The sequence below is a fragment of the Amphiura filiformis genome, chromosome 7, assembly GCF_039555335.1.
Source record: "Amphiura filiformis chromosome 7, Afil_fr2py, whole genome shotgun sequence".
Taxonomy (NCBI): Eukaryota; Metazoa; Echinodermata; class Ophiuroidea; order Amphilepidida; family Amphiuridae; genus Amphiura; species Amphiura filiformis.
In genome coordinates, this window is record NC_092634.1 from 4,791,894 (window position 1) to 4,812,575 (window position 20,682).

The following is a 20,682-nucleotide window of genomic DNA, read 5'->3' on the forward strand; positions in this document are numbered from 1 at the left end:
TTTTATTAGAGTTATTATGGCCGTGACCACATCCCTATGCTGGTACAATGTCGTCAGTTCCTTCATCGAACACGTATTTAACTTTGTCGATAACTAGCTTGTCATAGGAGAGATATGCACGTTTGTTTTGGTTCCTTGCTTCTGTCATAAATGGGATCAGGGTTTTTCTTGTATCGCGAACCTTCTTTGTGAAATCTTGTGAGACCCCATATTTGTCCTTTTTCTTCAACTTCGTTTGTGCTGCATCGAGAACTGCACTTCTTTGTTTATATTTCGTGAACTTGGCAATGATTGGAGCGGTATTTCCACCGCGCGATTTCAGTCTATGTACTCGTTCAAATTCAACTTCATCGCCATCTATATCAAGTTTATCACTCAGAAAACTTCTCACCTTGTCTTCGCTTTCATCCCAGGTTTCCTTGTCATCTCCTTCGATGCCATGAAAAATTAGATTGTCCCTTCTAGATTGCGATTCAAGTTGTTCAATCCTAGCGTTTGCCTGTTCCAAATCGGCCTGAAGCTGTTTATTTACATCGCACGCATGATCGGCTACAGTTTTAGCATCGTCTACCTGACTTTTCAAGTTACTCATGTCCGCTGCCAATTTATTTACCGTTTGTTTCAGTTCGTTATTAGATTTGTCGTAGCTTGCCTTAAAATCTCTTAGTTCTTTCAATATGGTGCTCTGGATATTTCCCTCTGTATCTGTTGGTCTCATGCTATCAAAATGATCTAATAAAGTTTTTGATGCTGTTGTTGTCTTTTGTCGTGTATTCTCAGACGGCCCTGGGCCTGGGTTGCTTTCTACCGAGCCGCACACCACAAGTAGGGCAACCATACACAGCCGTACTGCAAGTGATATACGTTGACTAGATATCACAATGCCAACATGGCCACGGTTAAATTTCCCGCTCGGTGGCATAATAAAAGTTCCAATTCTAGCCCTCCATACCTGTATAGAGACTCCCATTTCAGCTTGGTATTGTCCTTGGATGATAACAAAAGGAGTAACGACGATGAAGATGTGGAATATGCTCTAAATACTTAAATTTAGCAGGTTTTCTCGAAACTATATCAACACAAATTCGGAAACCGTGTTTTTCTCCATACGCCCCCTAGTGACCGAATCATAGATAAGAGTAATGTGTACCACCCGTATGATCCGTGCATTAATGTTCCATTTCTTCAATTGTGTTTTGTGAATGAGATGATCTCATTTTTATCTTATTGTCACCTACATATACCTAATGGCATATACCTAATGGCATATGGTTATTTAATTCTGCGTATATGAAGGTAAGGGATGGCAGGATCCATCTTAACGTATAATATGCATAATCTGGGATAATATTTGTGCACAAAAATATAAAAAACAAAAACAATATCGCAAATTCGCTATACCTAACTTACCAAAATAATATAGTAATATCAATAGATGAGGAATTTTGTTTTGCGTATATGTTTCGATACCTCGTCACGATGCGAATTTAGTTTCCAATGTTCTACCAATTTGAATAAAAAAGAGAGCTTTTCAAAAGTGACAAAGTTGGATATTTCCTCCTTCAAGGCGATTCCGTCGGCATTTGTAACGGGCACATTACATCGTCGAGTTTCGAGAGAAAATCCATGTAACTTTTGAAATGCTCTTTTTTTATTCGAATTGGTATAAGTGGGGCAATAAAGTCGCATCGTGTCAAATGAGGTATCGGAATACGAACGACAAAATTCTCCATGTATTAATTATTATTATTAATTGTTTATTTATTGTTTAGTGTCTTTAAGGCAGGGCTTTTGTTTTAAGCATATAGGGATACTTTTGCGTGTAGTATATTTTCCAAGCCTACTAATCACAGGTATTACCATACTTCAGTAGGCAACGCACCCGTTGGTCTGGTCACGTGATAGACTGCTGTTAAATATTTATTCGTCACCAAATAATCATGCGCTGATTACAAAATCTATAGCGTCAAGACCAAGACCATTGTTTATTGTTTAATGCGTACATAAAATTCGCATTTGGGTTTTATAAACAGCATTTAGTAATAAGTCTGTATTAATTTAAGAGGGAAAGTATAATTTACAAGCAAATCAATTGTGCTCGGTTCAACGATAAATCCGAATCAATGATAGGGTCATGACAGAATAGTGATTATATATAAAAGGACGGTTTTTTCATTATTCAGAGATATCTAATAAAGAATTATTGGCGCTTTTCAAGGGCAAATGCTCACTAACCAACATGTGTTTGACAGCAAACGAACTCTGTGTTCTGAAGGTGAGTGTAGCGATTGTCGTTTCTAATGTAAAATTATTGTGTTGATTGTCTCCTAACAAAAATAAAACATCACAAGCATGGAGTATATAAAGAGAGAATGTAATCTGCAGTGTCTCCTCTTGCTTACTTACGCAATTGGGAGACAAAGTGTTTATTACATTCAGACTTAAGTCATTAAAAGCTTAATTGCCAATCCAGATTGAGTATTTTTAGCGCGGTAAGAGTTGCAGAGAGAATTTTAAATCTGTCTGTGATATGGAGGTAACAACATCGAGCACTACAACCGTACAGCTGTATCTATGGCGTGGTGATACATCACCATGGGTAGAAGTTATCATCGAGATATTCATCTGGTTTCTGTGTATATTTACCGTTATCGGCAATGTACTTGTTCTTGTTGTGTTTATTCGTGATCGTCAACTTCGCGCCAAAATCTCCAATTTATTTATCTTAAATCTGGCGATGGCTGACTTACTGGTAGGTTGCGTGTCGATTCCTCTTAACAACCTCTATAGAGACACGGGTCTGTGGCCGTTTACTGAAGAAGCCTGTAAGTTTTGGATAACTATGGATTTCAGTGAATGCACAGTGTCAGTTTGGGCGGTTGTCTTAATCAGTTATGATCGATATCTTCTTGTAACCAAAGGACTTGAATACGATAAACTGCAGACGTTGCCAAAATTCCTCATCTTATCCGCCCTACTTTGGACTATTTCCTATTTGCGTTATATATGTGCCTATGTTGGCTACGGATGGTTCGTTGCGTCAACGGTTGATTATAGCATATACTGTGACGTTGATGTATTACATCAATCAACGTTCATTATTTATGATATGGTGACTTCAAATGTCATTCCCGTCGGTCTCACGGCTTATTTTAACACTAAACTTTACCTGGATATTCGTACACGCTCTCGTGGTTTACCAAGAAATTGGGCTTCGGTGGAACCTGAAACTAGCGTTACTAACGCGGACGGTAACGTCGCTCCCGCTGCAGGGACAGGGGGAACAAACATACCCATTGTAGTTCGACGAGAGGGAACTGCTGATATCCGTAAACATCGCAAAGCTGCCATTACTTTAGCTCTTATCGTAGGCGTATCATCTTTGTGTTGGATTCCTTACTTTACAATAACATTCCTTCAAGTGACATTTGGTATCACGATAAGTACGCGAATGCTTATTGCGTCTTACTACATATTTTATGCAAATTCAGCAGTAAACCCTTTATTGTACGTAGCAACTAATCCTAGAATCAGAAATGGAATGGCGAAAATTATGGGGTTGCGCAAAAGAAAGTTTTGATTGGCCTAACTTGAACAAATACTATTCTTTGGTTTACTTCAAGTTCTGTAATGACGTCAATGTTTTTTTCGCGATTGTGCTGCAAGGGTGCCGACAAACCGCCCTTGTACACGTGTGTGTACGCTCTTCGCGATTGACTTTAGATAAGCGATTCGATACTGAGACCAGCCATATTCATTCATGTAATTTTAAACGAAATTAGGGTTACTAACCATGGTTATGGTTAGTTTAGGGTTAGGATTAGGGTTATGATTAGGATTACGCTTAGTGTTATTGTTAGGATTAGCGAAATATTACATGAAGGATCGACCTGAAATACGCACTAATTACATCACTACCAAACTTGAGTGGAACCAATGCATAGGATGTAGAATGAATTATGGAATTTCGTGAATTAATATGAACAAATTACTTAAAGACCCATAAGTGGCATGGTAAAACTGTGTTTGGTTAAAGTAGTGTTTTGTGACAATTATGATATTTTCAGTTTAGTGTATGTGTGAAACAATAAACATAGCTTTCTTTGTACATTTAGGGAGATTGTAGAAATCATTCAAAATGATTATACTCTATTACTGTTTTTAAATTAAAAAGCTTTATAATGTAATGTAAACAAACACTGCACAAAGGTGAAATTATCTTCACCTTGTCTTCAACTATTTGTTTCAATATTAAATGTAACTTTGAAAATGAAGAAGACATAATGAAATTGTATTTTTTCATGACTACTATAAATGCAGCTACAAGTAACAACTAAGATGTGTTGTAAAGTCTGCACAAAAAGTAACACAGCTGTTATAAATACGCCTATAACTTCAGAACAAATGATTGTTTTTACAATATTTTAACATAGAGAGAAGGATGATTTATTTGTAACGCGCATTTTCATACCCCATTTGTCAAATTTCGTTAAACAACTCAGTAGTGCTTTTAAAGAAACATACCCGAATTTAAAAGTTGCAGTTTACTGTATAGCGATCAATGGTTATTATGTCAACACTGTAATACGAAAGCGCTTCACGCTTACTTCAAATCAATACAAATAGCTGCTACTTTTAAATTCGAAAACACAGCTGTATTGTTAATATTGAACAAAAATAAATTATGCTTCTTTCTGTGTTTCAATATTAAATGTAACTTTGAAAATGAAGAAGACATAATGAAATTGTATTTTTCCATGACTACTATAAATGCAGCTACAAGTAACAACTAAGATGTGTTGTAAAGTCTGCACAAAAAGTAACACAGCTGTGAAAACAATTATTAGTTCTGAAGCTATAGGCCTATTTATAACAGGTCCGTTACTTTTTGTGCAGACTTTTTTTCAACTAAATTGACGCACACATCCGCGTTAAACAAAAACCATTCACATGGAAATTGATGGGATAATTAGCATAATTAGCATAATTAGGTGCATTAGTATGATTGGTTTGCAAACTCCTCAATATAATTATGGGAATCAATTCTGCGCTTTGATCTTGATGTAACAGCGCTATATTAAATGTACTTTTGTATGTATATGTATGTATGAGAGAGAAAATGATACGAAGAAAGACAAATATAGTGTGTTGGAGAGAGAGCAAAAAAATATATATATATAGAGAGAGAGAAATAGAGAGGAACAGTGAAAGGGGAAGAAATGATATAAAGAAAGACAAAATATATAGATCTTAGTGTAGAATATTCATCCAGTTAATAAATAAAAAATACAGAAATTACACGTGACCAATCGACCTAATCAGTCACCTGATGATGTCACGTGACCAATCGACCTAATCAGTCACCTGATGATGTCCGATGGTTTCGGACGAAACGTCGTGTCAACGAAACGTAAGTTCCAGTATTTGATTTAATTTCTGTATTTTTGAAATATCTGTATTGTTTATAACCATGGTCTTTACATGATTTAGTTATAAGCTGTTTTTGGCTAAAATAATAGGAAAGTGTCAAAACAGCAAAACAGTCAGGCTTTACCAACTCCACCCCATACCCGACCCTCGAAGTTTGACTGTAACACTCTACCTCCGGGTAAGATGGTACGTCAGTTTACAAATAGCGTTAAGGATTGGCTCATTGAGTTAAGGGCTCTGATAGCGACGTTTACACGTATTTTGAAGATATTATATATTTGTCCCAAATACAGTAAAGACATACATTTTTGTGATGGTTTTTGAGGAAAATCTATATCTTCAATACGAAAGGTCAAATGTTCAATTGATCGTTGGTTTTTAATCCCAGCTACATACACTTTAAGTGCATGTACAAAATACCAAAAATATTAATTTTTAATAATTTGCCTTAAAATGTGCATTATATCGCAAATTAAAAAAATCCATGGTTAATGTTTGTAGTTTCGTTCAAATGATTGAGCAAATAATAATTATATTGATTGAAATAGTGATCATAATATATCATTATATTTGTCTCTTGACATCTCGTGTTATTATTATTATTATTATTATTATTATTATTATTATTATTATTATTATTATTATTATTATTATTATTATTATTATTATACAATGCAGTATTAATTGGTAAGCTTTCTGGAACGATCAGGAAGGTTTTTATGTTGTTCCAGTATGGTAAGCCTATATCTTATATATACATATTTTGTTATATAATATTAAATTCATGATTAATGATTGAATTAAAGGTCATTTATATTGCTTAGACAACATCAAATCATTGGAAAACTAATATTATTGTTACGAGCTATACTGACTCAAGGCCAAATTCACCTCTTGCCCAAATTCACACGAATGCACAACACAAATACACTGTTTGATTAAGCTAACAAAATCTAAGTCTTTAATTGAAAGTAAAATACGTTTGGTACAATATATGACAACAAATGCATATACAAAAATAATCACATAATCACAAACATTATTTTAACTACTCAGTACTTAACCAGCAGTACTTAACGGCTGATCCGGGTGTTCACTTATCCTACGAAAATCAGCGAAGTCCATTATACACTTGCATATCCTTGCGTACAAAAATGGTGCTGCTTTCTCCAAATACTTGTCTCTTGCGCCGTTCTCCAAACACTTAACTCCTTGCGCCGTTATCCTAACACTAAAACTCCTTGCGCCGTTCTCCACCTCCAAAATGGTGCTATTTTCACCTTTCACACAATTTCTTCAGGAAACATGCCATTTCCACTTACTTTGACAGATGTGTTGTTTCATAAACCAGACTTCAGCAAGTCGACGGAAGAATATAATTTCCTTTCTTGGAAGAGGTACGCCCTTTGACGTAAACTAGATCTTCTCCGACAACGCTGGCAAGCAGTAGTACATATGACTACATAAAATATTTCTGGTTCGCAATTTCCTTTCTTTGAAGGAATTGGACTGTAAGCACATTAGCTAGCCCAGTAAAACATTTAACTGTGAAGAATTGTGTTTACAATTCTTATATTCCAAGCAATGGAAAATCCCATTATTTTAATAGCCAATTGCTATTTTACAACACATGTGATCTTGGAAATACCCAAGAACAATTACAACTTTCACATTACATCACTTCCTGTGGGGTTTTTCCAGTTATAATGTCATTTTCACTTTACAATCTCAGGGGACTGTCCCAATTGTGCAACATACTAAAAAGGGGGTTTCCCAGCTATCCAAAAGTACAAATGGTTCAATTTGTGTTGTTGATCAAGCCCATGCAGCAGAGGGGGAATTCCTAAAATGTCTCATGGAATAGACTTTAATGTAAACAAAGATAAATAATCAAAGCAAATTACTCAGGGCATATCACATTTTGAGGACAATGAAAATGACTGTTTCATTTTTGAGAAAATAAGTCGTTTAAAATTGAATTTAAAACTTGGTGGCTCTGAAAAGAGCCGTTAGTATTATGGTTAAAAATCTATTTTAACCTTATTGATGATTAAGACTGGGAGTCCTTTCTTAGCCTCCTTTATGATATTAAGTCCAGACTAGGACCTCATACCGAGTGATGAAACCTGACTAGGTGTCAATCTTGAAGGTTGCAACTGCGAGTCCTATCCTGGACTATAACTTTGAAATAACATAAAGGCCGCATGGCCGGAGACTCCCATAGTTGAGTTCTTTACTAATGGAGTTCCAAAATAGAAAGGCCCCGCAGGGCAATTGTTTATAATTAAGACTCTGTCCTTTCTTGGACTCGAGTTTGATATCAAGTCCAGACTAGGACCTGATACCGAATGGTGAAACATAACATTACCGAGTCCTGACTGGGACCTGATATAGAATCTTTTATAATTTTGGCAGTGAAATGAAACAAAAATGTTTATTTATATCGACAATGCTTGACTCTAGGATCGGTGTCACTTTTTGAATTAAAGGGTTTCAAAATATCAAACTTGGGATATTTTAATATTTAAAAATATTATCATTCAGTAGACATGAATGACGAAATTTCATTGGTTAATAGCCAATTGATATAATTCCGTATCGTTCAGTTTTCATAAATTACCGTACAATATATAGCCGTATTAATCAGCACCGGCAATCAGCGGGTCAGCATACTCGCGTAGTATTGTAACTGTGCTGATCGCGTATGCGGTAGAAACGGCAATTTCGGCCTCGTGTGATACGACCTCAAACCAGTGATATTTTTCGTATTGCATGAACAAACAGGGGATAACTAATAATATTTAGCATGGTTTTGGGTATATTTTGTAGCCAGCGAAACATATTATGGAACAATATAACTCAAGTGTTTCAGTGTTTCGTGTAAATAGTCCGTCACGCATCTGTTTAGTCTTCTTGATCAGTCGTTTATTTTAAAAACTTGCCGGTCACAGCCACCGCGTGACTCTAATATAAAATCGCAAATCATAATTTTAATGAAAATCAAAGTACAGTTTTAGTGTTTGTCTAATTCGATATACGACTATTGCATGAGATGTTGTCCTGTAAAATATCATTATTTGACAAAAGAGTACGACCATGCTTTCATGTAAACAATATGATTTCAAAGCATACGTGACTTTTAGCGTATTTGAATGAATGGGTACGGAGTTTCTCTGTCAAGGATATGATAAAAGAGAGAAAGATTATTGTATGCATTCCTCTGAGGCCAAAGTGACCTCAAATCTATTTCTATGTATTTCTATCTATGTTTGCAACGAAAGCTAAACATTTGTAGAAAGCTAAGCTCCCTTTCTGCAGAGATGCTACGTTGTGGTTTTAATATTTTGCTTGCTACCTTAGTTCAATTAATGTATTTGCTGTATTGTATTAAGTTTTGCTGTATATATTTTCGTTGTTCATATGGAAAGGTTTGGCTACAAAACGATTCTCTTATAACCGCATCTATGCACAGTTTCCACCTCGATACACCTGAGCACATAGCAAAGTTAGCCTAGCAATTGTCATATCAATTTTGCTGTATATATTTTCGTTGTTCATATGGAAGGTTTGGCTACAAAACGATTCTCTTATAACCGCATCTATGCACAGTTTCCACCTCGATACACCTGAGCACATAGCAAAGTCAGCCTAGCAATTGTCACATCAATTTGTAAGCGCTCGTTAGAAAAGTCATAATTCATTGGATTTACAACCGTATGACAAAAAGCTACAAAACAGGCGAAACTTTTTGCACATGATTTGCAATTTAAAGAGAAGTAGCCATTGCTCATTAAAATGAGGCTGGTATATGGACAATATAACTGTGCTCTTTCATTTAATGACATACAATTTGAAGAATTTCTTGAAGCACTTGAGGGTTTGACTTTTAAAACCTACATTTTTGTCAAAAAATGTGCCACATTCGCCTTGCTGTAACATTGAATTGCGTTAGCCGTTTGCCTTAATGGGGTAAAGTGTTTTTTAAGGGGAAATGTAAGCCTTTGTTTGATATAAAACATTTCTGATTCGATGAAGGGAACACTTGAGGTTTGACAAAAACCAATCACAGAATCCTATTTTCCACTAGATCTCACACAGCTCTTATGATGCTATGGACTCAACTGTGTAGTATAACTCGCTGTGCTGGAAATATCTGTGTTATCGGTTGTATCAAGGTGGAAACTGTGGGGTAGATGCATTTATAAGAGAATCGTTTTTGTAGACAAACCTTATCATTATGCCATGCACAGTCTGTGTTTACACTACACGGTTGAGTGCATAGCATCATAAGAGCTGTGCGAGCTTCTAGCTGGTGACTAGTGGAAAATACGGCATCTGTTGTCAAAACCCTGAGAGTTCCCTTTATCCAATCAGAAAAGTTTTTATATCGAATGAATCCTAACACTTACCACTAAAAACATTTTTTTTTTCATTACGTCAACAGATGACGCAATTCAATGTTGACAAGGCGAATGTGGTAAATATGTTGAAAACGACCTATTCCCGCACAACTTTTGACTTAAGATGTAGTTTTTAAAATTCAAACCGAGTGATCCGCACAATATTTTTCAAATTTTGTGTCATTAAATAAAAGAGCACACTTATATTGTCCATATACTAGAGTCATTTCAATTTCAAAGTTACTATTTCCGCCTGTTTTGTCATACGGTTGTAAATTCAATGAACAATGACTTTGCTTAAAGATCATTAGAAATCGGTATGTGTCTATGTCTATATCGGTATGTGTTTATCTGCTCGAAACATCAGTTGTATTTTTATTAACTTTGGCTAACATCCTTGAGGATTTGTATTGTTACTCGTGCAGTGTGCATACTGCATTAGTTTTTATCTTTCTTTGTCTCTGTCTTGTTTCCCAAGTTGGTAAACCTGGCTCAAATCTTTCTAAACCTGATCTTTTGGACAGGCCTTTTCACACTTACTGACTAGATAAAGTCTGCTCTTGACATTGTTAATTAATTTAGAATGTCAGACATACATTCCGCCCATACACCAGCCCTATCTCCACACAACACAGCCGCCATAGAAAAGCTGCCTTTTGCCTTGTAAAATTACGTAATTTTCGGGATTTTCTGCGATTCCTTTTCTCCGATCGGCACCAGATGAATCTATTAACCAATCAAGTGTCGTAGGGAGTTTGATTTACATTGAAGTCAGACGCAACTAATTTTTTAATGTGTCTTTAATTATACCCACCCCTACTTACTTATAATAAAGTTGATTACGGCATTCCGTAGAACGTACCATCGTCAGCATGTCCAACCATGGAAATAAGAGAATAAGAAGGAACTGATTACCATGATGACTACGCGGATTTAATAGTGAGTAAATCATTTATGATATTAAAGTGGGTCACTATATTCATGGAAATGCTATATTATAATAGTCGAAACCTGAAACGTACAGTATCGTTGAAGCTTGATTATAACGCATTGCATGTAACATCACTTAAATTATATTGCATTGCCATTATTGACGATTCAAAAGATATTGCTGAACGAACTCGAAACCATCTAGTTACCACCAGACCAGGCAGGTTTCAGGAAAGGAAGAAGAACGAGAAATCAGATCGGTAACCTGAGGATTCTAATGAAGAAAAACAACCTCTGTTTTATAGACTACTCCAAGGCCTTTGATTGTGTCCAGCATGGGAGTTATGGCGCATTATGAAGGAAATGGAATTCTCTGCACATGTGTTAGACTTGATAAAATCTTTGTACCAAGGACAGAAAGCCACAGTATAAAGAACTGAGTGTGAAGACTCATACTGGCTTACAATTGGTCAAGGAGTACGCCAGGGATGTATTTTATCACCCAGTTTTTTAACCTCTATGCACAGTATATTATGGGATTTGCTTTTGATGGATACTACCGAATGGTATCAATCGGAGGTAGACGAATAAATAAAATTAGGTACACTGATGACACCACCCTCATTGCTTGACCTAATCAGGGTAAAGGAAGCTAGTGAGGAGGGTGGGATGTTCCCTAATGTTTAAAAGACAAAGGTCATGATTTGTGGAGGGAAAGCAGACCAGCAGTTAAAGGCTGCTGGAGAGGACATAGAGGACATTAACACTTTAAACTTTCTTGGATCATGTTCGATCACTCATTGTTGACTCAAGAAGAAATGGTAACAATTTGGAGAAGATCAAGTTGAAGGACTTCGCAGAAGAGGCAGATAGAATCTCCGTTGGAGAGATGGAATCAAAGAGTTGGAACAATACGGGTCTCAACGGGTCAGTCATGACCCATAGGACGACGACGACGAGTTACCATTACCAATTTGGCAGAGTTTAAGATATTTTCTCAAAATATCAATAGTATCTTAGCGATTCCAAATATGGTAATGAAAATGTACCACTCTTAAATATTTGAATTAAAAAAAAAATAAAAACAGGAAAAATATGACACAACATCCAATGGGGGAGTAACATAAGACATATAAACAAAGTTAAAAACCCGACGTTTCGAAAAGACAAAACTTTTCTTTCTCAAGGGATAACATAAGAGACCAGCTCTCAGTATAGTGGAGACCAGCTCTCCACTGGTCTCCACTATACTGAGAGCAGGTCTCTTATTTTATCCTTGAGAAAGAAAAAGTTTTGTCTTTTTCGAAACGTCGGGTTTTTAACTTTGTTTATATGTCTTATGTTACTCCCCATTGGATGTTGTGTCATATTTTCCCTGTTTTTAATTTATCCATTGCTAGTGTGACACTGTTGTATCCTTTTGGATCCATCCTTTGGTTCCCCGCCGGTCAGTTGGAACAGATTTTCCCTGTTTTTATTTTTAAAAAAGTCTTGAAACCGCGTGCAATAACTATAATAAATTAATTGACAGTCGCGTTGTGAGTTTGCTTACATGGAGAATTCCCCGGAGGGGTATGCCTAATTGAGCAATATAAGTGACCCAGGAAATCTCGTACGAAACGAGATCTACCGAGACTATGTGCCTCTCCAATATGGCGGCCTGGCGAAAATGATAATGATTGCTATGATATTGCTAATGATAAGTGATTTTCTTTTATTTACGGTTTAACTATAATGCAGAGAAATGGGAGATTTTATTGACATTTTATATAGGTAAAATTGACCAACGGCATAATAATATGCCCTTCCTGACTGCCATTCTGGCCTCAAAATATGTCCCCTACCGACGGCTAAAATAGTCAGTGGCGTAGATTTCTTTTTGACATGGGGAGATGAGGTTGGAAAAAATTCTTGAAGTATAGTGAATCCAGCACCTTTTGACGACATAAAAATGTTATGTTACAAATGCGTGCGAAGCGCGCGAAAAAAATTGCCATTTTAATGCTAATCTCAGATTCAGATTCAGATTCAGATTAAATTTATTTCAAATTCGTGGCCCGTAGGTACATAAATCACCATAAAATTACTCAAAGAAATTAATTGCACTTGATGAAGCAAAATCTCACACTCACACTCATACAGCTCACACACCCCAACATCTCCACATACACCTTACATACACCCACACCCAAACTATCAGCCCTCTGCAAATACACCCCCACACACCACAGATGCACTAAAGAATTTAATTTAATAAGACAGTAATTAATAAATAACATAACAAAATATTGCACATAAATTGGACCAGCCAAATTATAAGGGACAAATTGGATACATCAAGATAAAAATGCTCAGGTAACATTTGAAACCTTTTTGGATGATTTCAGACTGCAAAGTTTGGAACTTCGAAAATGTGGATGTTTGTTTCTAGCGGAACGGTAAGCTCGAATATATAAATAGACTTTTTTGGTTGTCAATGATGATAAGATCAGGTTTTTGGGCAGTAGGCAAGATATTTGGTTGAAGAGTGGCACCCGTTATAGTGTATCCGGGGAGGACGGCAAAAATAATACAAGTGTCTTTGATGGTTTTAGACAGCACATTAATAATGTGTGAGGATACTACTGTGCCGCCAGTATACCTGTTTGCTGTAGAGACACAGAGCAATTGTTCAAAACATTGAGGAGGGTTTGAGTGTTGTGACATAACTTGCATTTCGCATTGACTCTTTTACCCCAAGTTGGGAAGTTAGTGAAAGTGGGCAAAAATCAATGCAAGATCTAACAGCAAAACTCAAGGCCCCCTGCGTAGGTTATATATAAATCATCGACTTCCAAGTAAGGTCGCTGTTCTGGGCATCAATAAGATTTAACATGCTGCCATGAGCGTCAAGGGGCTGGATATAATTTCTACATTCCCTTTGTTTTTCACACGTAAGTTTCTATTTGATGCTTTCATTGACCACCATTTGGAGGTTAGTGAAAGTGGGCAAAAATCAATGCAAGATCTAACAGCAAAACTCAAGGCCCCCGCGTAGGTTATATATAAATCATCGACTTCCAAGTAAGGTCGCTGTTCTCGGCATCAATAAGATTTAACATGCTGCCATGAGCGACAAGGGGCTGGATATAATTTCTACATTCCCTTTGTTTTTCACACGTAAGTTTCTATTTGATGCTTTCATTGACCACCATTTGGGCTCAATTTCCTCAGGAACAGAATCTTGGGTGGCATTTGAGCAGGCCGTGAGGCATCAATGGATGTTGACAAAGAGATGGAATAATTTTTTTGTGATGAACTACATGCACCTTGTGCTGGATTGTATGTATCATGAACATAGGTTAAAGGTCGCACAGCGTAATGTTTCCTAATACCGGGTCAAAATAATCGCTATGATGTTGACTGTCGTTGATTCGCCGGTGTGATTCGGGACGAATCGAAAGGATCCCGGGCGGGCCAAGCTCATTTCGGGGCTCTGAAAACTGAAACATGGCTGCCGCCCGCCAGAACATGATCATGTCAGTAAACATGGTAAATGAATATTTTGTTCTGGGACTGAATATTCGGACTAGGCTGCGCCCAGTTGGACAGTTGTGGAAATTAATCGCATTATTTGCCACATTTTAGTATAAAGCAAACGACATGATGGACTAACGACAATTATTGCCACGGACATCCAATACACCGCGAAAACATGAACGAAAACACGAGATTTACATTGACCACCAGTAGCACGCACTGCCACTGTTGTTCACATGTATTGATCATACGTATGTATGTATGTACAGCTGGCTTAGTGTGCTGGGGTGTGTGGAGCGTACGTGACTCTACAAAGCTCTGCAAGGTGGGTTTCTATCGACCTTAACATTGTTTTCGCAAAAGTAAAACTAAACGACACAACATGAATTTTAACTGGCACTAGGATTCACTCATGTCACTAGGAAAACATGATTTTCACAAAACATAATTTGGGATATGTGTCTTTAGAACACAGTGATATGCAATTTTCATCAATTTTGATATTTTGGGAAAGTTGTTATGGCGGACCGAAAAAAATTGGCATGGAAATTAATTTTGGCGCTTTTCTCAAAAAGTGCTCATTTTTGCAGAAATCTGCCATGCTAATTGGATTCCTTGCCTCATTTCCTTTCTGAAAATGTTTACTTTTATGTACTTATCATTACTTTCAAAGATACAATACAAACCAATGTCTAAAATGTCCCACTTTGAGTGATCCTGCGTGCCACCTTTAGTCATACGGATGATGACTGCAACATATTTGGCAGCAGTGGTATCAGCTTATAATGCATAATTGCTTTAGTGCAATTATTCCTGTTTGCTCCTGAACTTGCTCGCTTAGCAAAAGAAGCAGGGAGAGTTGCTGCAATAAAGTTAAAAAAGCGTCATGAACGTAGTGCAATAACGTCATGGTCACTTGTGCTCAATTGTTGTCAGCCTTTATTGTACTACTAGACGTTATTGCACTGGACAATTTTGGTGCCCGGGAATTTTGAATACTGCGTGTTGAGAGACGGCTGTAATAATTCGTTTTTATGGTCAACATGATTCTGTTTCAAATAAAACCATGTGATTCGTGCTTGATAATTAGTTTTCTATCATACAGGGTGTCCCAGAATGATTTATACCGAGAAAGATGGAATTATTTAGGTATGAACGGCATTTCTATTGGTCATATTGTTTTGCATTTTAAGTTCTACATATATTTAGCTTTCTCAGATTTTTTAGATTTTAAAAACTGAACGTTTCTACTAGAAGTTAGAGAGGATTGCGTAAAAATGGTGAATTCCAAGTTTTGACAAAACAACCTATTTTGAAAATCTGTAAAATGACTAACCGTTCAGCACAAAGTAATGTTATGCAGTATATTGCTGTGTCATGTTCTTACTTCTACTAATTAGTCGATACCTATCGTTTATTTATAATGTTACGAAGCAATCATTGTATGGAATAAAGGATTTACTACGCTTGAGTGACCTTAAACTATTATTTCTTTGGCGGCAGTTTTGAAGACAATTATTGAGGTGTGTGAGTTTCATCATTTGAAATGCCGGCAGAGATGGATTTTTCATAAAAGTATAGATAAGATTCGTCCTTAGTGTCACAACATGCATTTATGTCCACAGTATATGGGCAAACCCACAGCTACGTAACGAAGAGGATTACAATTTACTGCGGAGGATCCTTGAGGAAGTTATATCCTCTGTAATAATGACATTTTTGGGTAAAAATTGTGGTAAAAATCACATAAAAAGTATGTTTTTCAACCTAAATATATGATGTCATATTGAAATGTTTCACTTAATCCCATATCAAGAATCATTTAGCATTGTAAGGTTTACATCTGTGCCAAGTGTATATTGGTGTATTTCCTATCAAATAATGTAGGATTTCTCCAATATATTGCACAGTGCGGCTGGACGATGGTGATAAAGGATCCATGTGTTGGGGTGCCTTTGCACTGTACATTACACACATGTAGTTTTCGTCAATTTTCAGTAATAGCAATGTCACGCCAAAACGAATCAAGCTATTTCCATGAAAGTCACAGAATAAGTAGGAGACATGTGTGGCATTGTATTGCACTTATTAAAATTAGATACACTGTTGACTATATATTTTTGATATTTTGTTCAAACACGGTACAAATCATTCTGGGACACCCTGTATATATATATAAGGCATAATGTTGTGATTGCCGGAGACATCCTTTATTCGACATTGCGTTTATACCACAGCAAATGGTGTAAACATACGTCTCTTGGGACTATTTGTAGAAATAGTGACGTACCCAAAGAGGGGAGTGGGTTGGGGAGGGGCAGATTCACCTCTGTGAGAAGTATTGGGAGGGGAGGATGGAAGAAGAGGGGAGGAGGGGATATGGAGAACGAGAGAGGGCTGGAGGAAGGGAGAAATAAAAAGATATAATAAAGACAAGTAGATAAATAGAAATATAAGGAAAATGATAGGAATGAGAGAGGGAGGGTGAGAGGGGACAATGAGAGCGAGGGAGTGATAAAGTGTAGGCCTAGGAAAGAATAAGTACAGAGAAGGGAAAAGAAAGGAATGATGAATACATTTAATAATAATTATTAGGCCTAAACACATAACAGCACTGGGCAGCCATTCGATGATGTCAATGCCTTTATTCGTTACGTAATTAAAACGCCCAGTCAGATATATTTCACACCTACCAAACACAACTCACCCAATTTCGCAAACTGGACGTTGAATGTACACTCTTATGAATATTGATTGGCAACATTTTCCAATATGTCAGCGCTCTAATCGGAAACAATAGAACAATAGACCCTGCAGAGCGTTGATTGGCAGAGCATAACTGTCTTTGGTGCATAAAAGTTCGCATATGCTCCATTGGCCCGAGACGGGAAGATTAACTCCCTTAATGCTCTTTGTAATGACAGAATCCTGTGAACTGGAAACACATAAAAAATAAATGTACCGGAACATTGTATAGCACTGACAAGGGCTGAGTATCCATAAGGCAGAGTACACTGGACACCATAGAGGCCTTGCATTCTTTTATCGATTGGCTCCAAACAAAGGATTTGAACCGGTGTCCTTCACCGTAGTTATGGCGGAGTGCAGTCCATTCAATCAAATGTTGTCATCAACCTATTCGATCGTAGTGCAGGGTTATATGAGCGAGACGAACTGTCACGGTAGATTGCAATCATGCTTTTGTTGAATGCATTTGAGTAGTCCGCCATATTTACGGGATGATACGTCACATGCAAGGCCTCTATATCAGAATCAATGAGAGGGAGGAAGATACGATGAAAGAAAACAAATATTGTGCAGGAATCAGTTTATTTAGAGGAACATTGAAAGGGTGGAGAAAAGGAGGAAGCAATGCAAACTGTATCAACATGGGCTATTCCAGTTGATTGGTTGTTAAATGGTTTATGGATTGATGTGGGGCCGTAGTGGTCAGCGACAACCTGTAAAGAGTGCTGAGGCTTGTGGATCAACGTCTAGGCGTTGTGCCTGTGCGTAGCGCACTATATATCACTGCGCAAAAAAAATTCAAGTAAAATTCAATAAAATCAAAGTTCAAGTGACATGTTTGCCTAATACGATTGTCTAAATTGTATAATTTTTTTTGTTACAACTTGTATGGATTCAAACCCTTGCCTTATAGAGGTATCAGTGCTTTGGTTACACGCCTTTGTCGCCATGTTTGGTTAAAATATGGAAAGAAATCACTAAATAAACAATGATCATATTTTTGAAGGACTAAGAATTACAGCCATTGTGCTTTAACCACTTACCCACGAAGTTTGATTGTCACATTTTACCTCTAGGTAAGATGGTACGTCAATTAATTTCGTTGACAATCACCGTTAATTGTCTCGTTAAGTTTATTAATAGCAAAAGCCATTTGGTATTAGTATTTGAGTCTTTTAGTGCACCGAGTGATAAACAATGGACTATTTAATTGAATATTTGAATACAAAACCCACCCAAGTCCATACTTTGGCCAAATTGGATGGGAAATTGTTGCTATACATAGGCCTGTTATATGTATGAAAGAACAACTCAAATTCATCCTCTGTGTCTATTGAGCATGTGAAAAATAGCATGTATAAAAGAACCACCCAAATCCAGGATTTGAGTCTAGTAACACATTGATTGAAATCCAGTATGTATAAAAGTCCACTTGTAACACATTCATCGCTGGATTGGAGAGTGACTTTTGACAAATAAAATGGGTTTAATCAAGGAAAGTGTGTGGCTTATCTTACATGGCAGTATGCTTATCAACATTATACATACCCGTGTGCTTTATTTTGTATTATCTTACTAGTGGTAATCTCATTCCAACATTGTTGTCTTTGTATGTGATTAAAAAAACAACCCAAGTCCGGCATTTAAAATGAACCCCCACGAAGTCCCTGAAATACTAATCGTCATACCTAATACATTTTAACCCACTAATTTGCACATAAAACTTACCACATTGACCAGGTAAATCTAACTGAAGGAATTAAAATGATACACATGATTTTTCTTGGGTGGACTTGGGTGGGTTTTGAATGCATGTATTCAATTTGAAATCAACACTACCCTTGTGGAAGATTTTGAAAACATGTTCCGCGGAGGGAACATGAATTTCAAATAGAATTAGCCAATTTATTAAGCAAATTTGTACTCCCTCTGTGGAACATGATTCCAAAATCTGTTACAGGGGCAGTGAGAAGTCTAGTGTAGTGGTGAAACGTAACTAAAATGTGCGTTAAACATCTATATTTTTCTTTGGAATTGTTCAAAATGAAAAAAAAAAAAAATCCACCGTTGAAATTCACATTCCTATATGAACTTGTTCAAAGAAAGAAAGAAGAAAACAAACAAACAAACAAACAAACAAACAAACAAACACACAAACAAACAAACAAACAAACAAACAAACAAACAAACAAAAACCACACACACACACAAAAAACACTGCAAATATCTTATTCTGTTGCCTCCGTCACGTATCACGTTATACATTATTGCCCTTATTATATATGCATATGTATATACTTTTTAAGAAGCAGAGAAAAAATAATATCGGGAGTGTTCTAATTGCATTTTTTCTGGATTACTTTTAGGCTGACCTATTTTTCCATTGTAAACGGAAAAGCAGGTCTCAGGATCATCACGCGACTGCCTTGTACCATGCTGTTATTACTAAAAGCATATTGTGCCGAAAAAAGGCCAACATTTGCAATTTTCTTTCCATTACTGTTATATTGTGAAGTACCATAATATACTGATTCTAATTTGGAAATATGTGCTTATTTAAGGGGGTACTACACCCCTGTGGTAAATTATTGACTATTTTTGCACTTTTCTCAAAAAAAATAATAACAAAATGATAAAAAAAAGTTATGTATATTATTGGGGCAAGGAATCCAATTACTACACTGGAATTTCAGTGACTCAAGACAAGCGGTTCGTTATTTATGATAAGAAAAGAGGTACATCCTAGCGGTACCTTATTTCTTATCATAAATAACGAACCGCTTGTCTTGAGTCACTGAAATTCCAGTGTAGTAATTGGAATCCTTGCCCCAATAAATATACATAACTTTTGTTACCAGTATGTTATTAGTTTTTGAGAAAAATTCAAAAATAGACACAAATTTATCGAGGGGTGTAGTACCCCCTTAAGCATCAAGCGGCAAGTTCGCGTAAAAGCTGGCAACCAAATCAAGTTGGTTAATTCGGTATGCTGTGAATGAATGAATGAATGAATGAATGAATGAATGAATGAATGAATGAATGAATGAATAAATATAGTAGTTAATAAGCACTAGGCAGTGGCTTAGTTCAAATTCTTAGTTTGGTTTTCGTAATTAGTTTGTTCTTCAAAATGGTAATTTATTCCTGGGATCCGCGGAGCCAGACGCACAATTTGACATGTTTGTAAGTTTTATTGGAATAAAATTAATGTTTGCCCCTATACGATCCTATGGGGTCATGAGGGGGGGGGGGTGGTGTTTTGAGGGTCGCGGTCTTAAAATATTGTTTGACAGACAGCAAATTCGAGTCCAGCATACCCAAATTAACACAAATAAGCTGGTTGTCAACTTTTACGCAAACTTGTCGCTAGGAACATGAAATGTCCAAAATAGAAGCAGTCTATAATAGCTGTGGTGGTTGTCCAAAATGTAACAGTTCTTGTCGAAATTTCGCCATTTTTGTTTTTACATACTTTTTGAATTCAGTTACTAGACTCTCTTACCAGTCGTTTTTCCGTACCTAGTGCCAACATTCTTGCCACCAGAGAAGATTGGTTCCCGTGTTTTTGTGATCGTGTGATTGAGCGGTACCTTAAATCGGAGTGGTAATGACACGGGGCACTACCTTAACTGCCTTGATTAAAAGCGTGTATCAA

At 36.6% G+C, this 20,682-nt stretch overlaps 1 protein-coding gene across 1 annotated transcript; it reads left to right on the forward strand.

Annotated features, from left to right (window-relative positions):
* Positions 1 to 2,330: 2,330 nt before the first annotated feature.
* Positions 2,331 to 4,092, forward strand: LOC140156233 (histamine H3 receptor-like). Its single transcript, XM_072179230.1, has one exon. The coding sequence runs from the start codon at positions 2,531 to 2,533 to the stop codon at positions 3,578 to 3,580; it is 1,050 nt and encodes a 349-aa protein (XP_072035331.1). The 5' UTR covers positions 2,331 to 2,530; the 3' UTR covers positions 3,581 to 4,092.
* Positions 4,093 to 20,682: the final 16,590 nt, after the last annotated feature.

Bases quoted from the DNA above. Each gene is read 5' to 3' on its own strand.
- LOC140156233 (XM_072179230.1), top strand. From the start codon at position 2,531: ATGGAGGTAACAACATCGAGCACTACAACCGTACAGCTGTATCTATGG.